Source organism: Arachis ipaensis, chromosome B06 (genome assembly GCF_000816755.2).
Source record: "Arachis ipaensis cultivar K30076 chromosome B06, Araip1.1, whole genome shotgun sequence".
NCBI classification, from domain to species: domain Eukaryota; kingdom Viridiplantae; phylum Streptophyta; class Magnoliopsida; order Fabales; family Fabaceae; genus Arachis; species Arachis ipaensis.
In genome coordinates, this window is record NC_029790.2 from 8449878 (window position 1) to 8458067 (window position 8190).

General features: G+C 31.3%; 1 protein-coding gene across 1 annotated transcript; it reads left to right on the plus strand.

Moving 5' to 3' along the window:
* LOC107645668 (probable polygalacturonase) lies at nucleotides 3770–6185 on the plus strand (the record flags this gene model as incomplete). The annotated part of the gene is given in 5 exon segments (XM_016349740.2): nucleotides 3770–4090; nucleotides 4366–4486; nucleotides 4597–4771; nucleotides 4853–4923; nucleotides 5098–6185. Coding segments are annotated over 5 exon segments (1374 nt in total), but the record flags the coding sequence as incomplete, so codon positions are not given.

Consider the following 8190-nt stretch of genomic DNA (forward strand, 5'->3'; position numbering starts at 1 on the left):
ATTTCAAGTTTTAGTATTAAATAAAAATATTTTTTTTTCTAATTATGTATAATAATTAAATAGTTTTTTTTTTTGTTGAACAATAATTAAATAGGCTTAATTTAGTAAGTTTTTTTTTCTTTTGAATTTTTATTGATTGATAGTGTAAGTAAAAAGAATACAATAATTTAAAATAGAAAATAGTGTTAACCTCTTTTATTTAACAAACAATAACAACATTATAAAAGAAAGTTTAATGTTCGATTATTCATGTAACTTAGCTACTCAATTAAATAGTTTTTTTTTTTGTTGAACAATAATTAAATAGGCTTAATTTAGTAAGTTTTTTTTTCTTTTGAATTTTTATTGATTGATAGTGTAAGTAAAAAGAATACAATAAAGATACTTTTAAAATAGTGTTAACCTCTTTTATTTAACAAACAATAACAACATTATAAAAGAAAGTTTAATGTTCGATTATTCATGTAACCTTTATTTTAGCTACTCTGCTGGGTAGATATTTGTCTATATAGTATTGTTATTTTTCCAAAAAATGTACTTATTTATTTTTAATATTTTGATATTATTATATTTTAGTGCACACATAAAGGAAAATGAAATTTTAATTTAGGGCAGACAAAAATCATACGTTGATATTTTTTTTGAAAGTTTTAAATAGAAAACAAATAGGCCTATATATTTAATTTCCATTTAAACCAAAGATACAATCAAATGTTTACTATATTGAGCAACTTCATATGATAGAATCAAAATTATTTGACAGACAAAAGATTTTTCCATAGAAAATAAATGACGTCAATTTCATTTTATCATAGTGTATCTTTTCTATCCGTTTTTTCTTTCTTTTGTTTAACAATTAATAAAGAAGAAAAAAAACCTCAATCATGAATAAATCTAATGATGATATTTACAATAATTTGAAAAAATTACACCAGATACAATTTTAATAACAAATATATACATTTTACAATTTCAAAAAACAAATTTATCCTTTTTCAACAATTATACTTATAAGTTATTTTGACAATGATAAAATGTAAAAATATTTTATTAAAATTTATTTCAACATTTAAAGTGACTACCGTAATTAGAAACTATTGACAATATATATTCTTCTTCTTTCCTTTTTTTTTGTGGTATATATTCTTCTTGTTGTAAAGTATGAAAACTTTACTCTATCAAATAAAATGAGTTTAGTTTGTGGTACTAATGTTTTAAAGTATTTTTATATATTCAACAATTTTTTTTATATTATATGCACATTAAAATAAAGGGTATACGAGACTAAATTATTTTTATAGATGTGATAAAATCTAACCTAAAATAAAGAGTTTTTTATTATAAAAACGTACAAATTATATTCAAAAGAATATGAGATATGAAATGGGTCAATTGAGTACCAAAAGTAACAATATCTTAAACAATGGCATAATACAAGTTACAATATCTTAATTAAATTAATATGTTTTAGTTGCCACAAGTGATCAAAGTCTTACAAATAATTTTTAAATCAATCATGTGATATTTTAATAACGCAATAGCAACTAAGCAATTATTTTTCAATATTTTGTATGCAATTCAATTATATAATATTAATAGCCTAATTTATGTTTGAAAATTTAAATGAAAAATGTTTTAAAATGGTCTATTTTACTTGCTTTATATGAAAATGATAATTGCTTTTATATGACATATAATATAATTACCAAGACAAAATATGACGTGATTTATATATTATTTAATAGTAAAATTATATTGACCACTCTTAATTTAGGCAATATCACAAAAAAAATGTTTAATTACTCTGTTGGTCTCTATAGTTTCGCAAAATTTTCAATTAGGTTCCTATATTTTTTTTCTTTTAATTGGGTCTCTGCACTAATTATTTTTTCAATTAGGTCCCTCTTAATAGTAATTTGACTTAATTGTCTAGGGACTCAACTAAAAAAAGAACTTGGTACAAAGATTCAAATAAAAGGAAAAAAAAGTGTAAGGACTCAACTAAAAAAAAATTTGGTGCAGAGACCCAATTAAAAAGAAAAAAAGTATAGGGATTTAATTAAAAATTTCGCGAAACTATAGTGACCAATAGAGTAATTAAAAAAAAAACATATTCATTTATAAAAATATGCCTTAACTTATTTTATAAGATGTGATTGTGACACAACTTTTTGTTATAAACATGGCATTGAGCGCAATCCTTTCTAATAATACATGTGTAGATTAAGAGATGAAGGTTGAATTCAAAGGAGGATGGTGAGTTCTTTAATTGTCAAAAACTAATATACAATCATTATTATTATTTATTTATTTATATATGAAATACAATACTAGTATACAAGAGCAATGATTAGGTGAAGACAAGAAAAACTTGTCCGACCAGCCAGTTGCTCACACCTCACATGTGACTTAAGTAGACATTACGTAGTTAATTGCTTAATTAGTTCCCCCAATTAATCAAATCAAATCAACTCACAATCGCATAATAAGTTATTAAACCCCCTTGGCCCCTTCCCTCCCCAATGGCAATCAGTGTCGGCAAGCGGCAGGTCCTTAATTCTTTCTATTTTTTCCATGGCAAATGAAGTTAGTAGATAATTTGAATAGTAGCAATTATAATTTAATTTAGTTGGTAATATTATTATTATGATTAGAGTTTTCCTTGTTGGATGCGTAGAAATTTGATTAAATGAATAAGTGTGAGAGAGAATCAGAGCTGGCATTTCCTTTTTAGCTGTCGCTTTCTCTTACCACCCTCGTTTGTTTTCTTGTTTTGAGTACTTAACTCGCTCCATTATATACGATATACCGCTACCACTCTTTCTCTTGTTCTTCTTCTTCTTCTTCTTCCTCTTTCTTTCTTTCTCTTCTTCATGCAACTGTTCCTCAACTGCTTGCAGAGGTTTCTTGCAACTGCTTCTCAAGAACACCGGAGGAACACACACATGAAAGGTCTAGTAAGTACGTTGCTTCTCAAACTTATTTTACTTTTTATTGGTTTGATTTTTGAATCATCTATCTATCTATATATCTATCTGCCGTGTATGTATGTGTTTGTGGTTGAACAGTGACTGTGTTCCAAGTTTTTGTCTTACTGTTATTACTCTCATAATTACGAATCACGTCAATATCTTGCTGTTAAGATCATTGTTTTCTTCTAAGTGAAATCTGAGGGGAGACAAAAATTTATGAGATTGGTGACCACGCTAAGGTTGGTTGGTTGAGATATCCTTTTCTTGTCTCTGAAACCAAGCCTAGATAGATGAGATCTTTGTAGTTAGCATTAATTGCTTTACTGTTTTACACTGTTCTTTTCATGGTAGTTGCCATACTGGAAGATTCACTATTCTAGACTTTCCTAGCTTACATTCATTCATGTTGGTCCTCATCAGTCATCACCTTTTGTTTTTTCTTTTCCCTCCTTGCAATAATTATATCTTTGTGGAATAAGCTATTATAACGTTTCAGAAGCACTTTTCTGGTTACCTGGCTTTTGAGAATTATGAAGGGGGTTGGCATGTTTAATAATAACAACTGCATTCCTGTTCCAAGCGGAAGCTGAAATGGAATATTTTGTTTTGCTGTTGAAGATACTCTCTCTTTTCAAAAGTTGTGCAATGATTCAATACTGTTTGTGAATTTGTCAATTTGGTAGTGTGTTCTCTGTTTTAGGGGACATATTGCCCCTTCTAGTTCCAGCATTCTAGTGAAGTTAAGAGTGCACTTTAAAACTCTACTCTCCTTTTTTTTATGGCTCTCTTCTTTTTAGGTGGCTGTGCTTTTGCTTGTAGCATTGAGCACTGCACTGGAAAGCAATGGAGAAGAATATAGTCTTGGGCCATGTGAGCAGAAAGCATGGAACAATGCTAGGCCTCACAGTGTTTCCATCTTGGAATTTGGGGCAGTTGGAGATGGGAAAACTTTGAACACAGTTGCATTCCAAAATGCTATATTCTATCTCAAGTCATTCACTGATAAGGGTGGTGCTCAACTATATGTTCCTTCTGGCAAATGGCTAACTGGAAGTTTAAACCTTATTAGCCACCTCACTCTCTTCCTTGAAAGAGGAGCTACCATCATTGCATCTCAGGTACTTTTCTTTTCTTACTTGAATTTTAGTTCCTTTTTCTTGTTAATTTGTTTGATTGAAAAAGCTATGATTTATAACAAACATATTGAACCCTCAAACCGTCATAAAGAAAGTTAAACAAGGATGATAAATTCATGTGTGATCAATCTAATTGGCAGCTTAATGACCTATTTTCAATCACATAAAATGGTTTTTCTGTATCTCAAGCATAATACTATTTGTTGAGCACCAATTTTGCCCACTCTTAAAATTTTTGTATACATAATTTCACTCAGGACTTTGATCATTGGGATGTTTTGGATTCTCTCCCATCTTATGGTCGGGGAATTAATGTTCCAAGTGGGAGATATCGCAGCTTGATTTATGGACAGAATTTGACTGATGTGGTGATTACAGGTTATTATTGCATTAGCATCTTGTCTTTTGAAGTTTACACTCTTATAGGATTATTGGCAATGCAGTTCCTCCTTACTAAAACTTTGATACATGTTGATTAATTTCCCCAGGTGATAATGGAATTATTGATGGTCAGGGTTCTATCTGGTGGGAACTTTTCAAATCACATTCCTTAAATCACAGTCGACCGCATCTTGTAGAGTTTGTTGATTCTGTTGATGTCACAATTTCCAACTTGACATTTCTAAACTCTCCTGCATGGGACATTCATCCAGTATATTGCAGGTACAAATTGGACCATATTTATTCTCCCTGAATGAATCAAACTGTTAAGTTGTTTCGATCTTTCTCGTTTCTGTAATGCAGCAATGTCCAAATTCTGAACATAACAGCTACTGCACCTGCTGAATCTCCATTCACAAGTGGTATAGTTCCAGGTAAATTACTAAAATTAGAGTTGTTACCTACCTGATAAATGATATATTGTACAAGCAACACACCTTTGGGTAGCTAAAACCTTAGTTTTGCAAGAAATACAACTTTTATTTATGATTGTATATGTTTTTGTTTGGTTCATCAGTCCCTTCAACATTAGCCTTTGCTGCTTGCAGATTCTTCTCAGAAAGTTTGTATTGAAAGCAGCAACATTAGCACCGGTCATGATGCAATTGTGCTAAAGAGTGGATGGGATCGGTATGGTGTTGCCTTTGGAAAACCAACCTCAAGTGTCCACATCAGGGGTGCTTACCTACAATCATCATCGGGCGCCGGCCTAGCATTCGGGAGTGAGATGTCCGGAGGTATATCTGATGTAACTGCAGAGCAGCTTCATATACTCAACTCCCGCATTGGCATTGAACTGAAGACAACTAAGGGAAGAGGTGGCTATATGAAAGGCATCTTAATTTCTGATGCAGATTTGGTAAATATTGATTTGGGTATCAGCATGAGTGGAAACACTGGTCTCCATCCAGATGAAGAGTATGATCCAAGTGCACTTCCTGTTGTTGATGGCATTACTTTTAAGAACATGATTGGTTCAAATATCACTGTTGCTGGAAACTTTTCAGGATTAATTGATTCACCATTCACAACAATTTGTCTTTCAAACTTGAATTTCTCTGTCAGTTCTTCATGGTCTTGTTCTAATGTGATCGGTTTCTCCAGCGAGGTGTTTCCTGAGCCATGTCCTGAGCTTCATAACTCAGATTCAAAGTCTTCCTCTTGCTTTTCTTCTCTATACTCACCCTCTAGTTATATCTCGAGCTTATTCAATCAACATCCACAAGAATCATAGTCATTCATTTTCATTCAATCTGTACATGAGATACACAGTTCAAGTTCCTATCAAGATCTTTTCAATCTCCCTTACAATTTTCCAATAAAAGAGAATCACAGATGCAAATATGTTCCTTCTCTTAAAACTTTCTGTCAACATTCCATTGTTAGTGTCAAATCTAAACAGTGTATATTTATGTACAGCCTCAATTTCTTCATTGATGTAACAAAAATTTTGATGGTGATGTACAGCCCTAAGATGCATATTTCTTTGTTGAATGCTACCTTTTGATTTATTGTCCATGGCTGGACATTGTGATGGTAAAAATATTGCAATCCCTTTACTTGTTGGTAAGTGAGATCATTGCTTTGTTAACTTGCTTGATATTGCAATGCAAAACTGATCTTGTTGGTGAATGAATGATATTGTTTTATAGCTTCTAGGACATTGTATTTTTTTTTCTTGTCAAGTCAAACACAACCAACCAACCAACCTTAAACTAATATGCAAAATGGTTAAAAATTTGAGGATAACAATTATAGGAGTGTGTGATGTACAATTGAACACGGTTGAAAGGTTACTGTCCAAAATGTTATGTCAGTTCAGTGATCTTTCACTCTTTTTTTATATGCTTTTTTCTCCATTGCTAGACAGCTATATATTCTTAATTCTTAACTAAATCTAATGTATAGCGAGTGGCCACCACACCAATTTCCATCAATGGTAGTTCATTGTCCCACTCCACCCTGGAACTGGGGATCCCCAAGTAGCTAACTCACAAAAATTCAACCTTCTCAATGGGACCACCACTTAAACCAGCACTAAGCATGCAAAAACATAGTAGTGACCAATGATCATCATTGAATCTACAAGCCATCCGTTCTATCATCATTCACATTCACATCTGACATAGTACTATGATTTCTTCATGGCTTGCTTAATTGTAAGATTAAGAATTCTTGAGTACATTAAGCCAATAACCTCTCCACCAATTTATCTATAGTTAGATATAAAAGTGAGCTACTTATCACCCCAAAGAGTAAGCTATTTTGGACACCAACTTGAAAAACACATACTGTGACAATTAGTCTAATCGGAAGAACCTTTTATTTATTCAGCAGACATGAATGATTGATTCATGTCATGGGGGTTCGGCTATATTTTTATGTTGGTTGCCGAAGACCTAACACAACCCTCCTCCTTTATCCGGGCTTGGGACCGGCTATGTACCGCAAGTGTAACATAGGCGGAGTTACATGAATGATTGATTCACTGACCAATTTATGCCTGTAACCACTCTAATGCCCTACCCTCATAATATTATTCCATAATAACTAAACTAGCTTTTCCTAAGGAAAAGACATACATGCAGAGAATGTAGCAAAGGGCAACTAAACCACAAACATCATCTAATAATGAAGATTGAGATTGGAGCTAATGAAAAGAAGAGTATATATCCAAATATATCCTAAGAAATTTCGTTGAGGACGTTTTCATCTCCAAAATAAATTATTACATAAAAGTTTCTGAACTTTATAAAAAGTAAAACATATATATCCAAATAAAAACAACAGATCTGAACTTTATATATCTTATTTTTATAAAGTTTAAATACCTCGAAGATTTTAATACCATTATTAAATACTTAAAAAAAATATAGAAAAGTAAAAAATAACAATACAAATATTACCTGATGTGAAATTTTAGATACCCTGTAATACCCAACTCCTTAACAATATCGTGATTCATCCAATACCGTTTATGAATAAGTTGATATCTATTTTAAGAAAGTTGGTGTACTTAATTTTACTCTCTATATTTGGTCACCTCCTGGCTCCTGCTGTCATTTTGTATCTTAAGTATAACTGTTACAACTGGGTTCAATTCTTGCATTGTTTGAGTAAGGAAAGTATTTGCCATAAATTAAAAGACAGAGAGAATTTGGTTTTGCAATAAGATCACATGGTTTTGTCCCTTCCTAATCGATCATGTGGATAATAATTCAGGCGGGAATCATAATTACATGACACTGCTAACACTTCCCGTTTTCGAGCCAGCACCCCATATTGTCAATTGGCAAAGATGCCATTATGGTGCTAATATAGTGATATATACACTTTTTTTTTTTTTACCAAAGATATGAAGACTCGAACCCGCATCCTCTTAAATGAGTATGGAAAGATTATGCCATTTGAGCTATTACTCATTGGCATAGTGATATATACACTTAGAAGATATATTTGCTCTGAATTAATAATTATAGCTTTTAAGTCTTGTAAAAAATTCAAAAATTGAACACCCCTTAATACAGTATAATAATATATACTACACATTTAATTTTTTTTGTGAACTAAATTTAACAAGGATAGTTTAACATAATAAAAATCAGTTATAACTAACATTATTTTAAATTTTACTGTTTAAT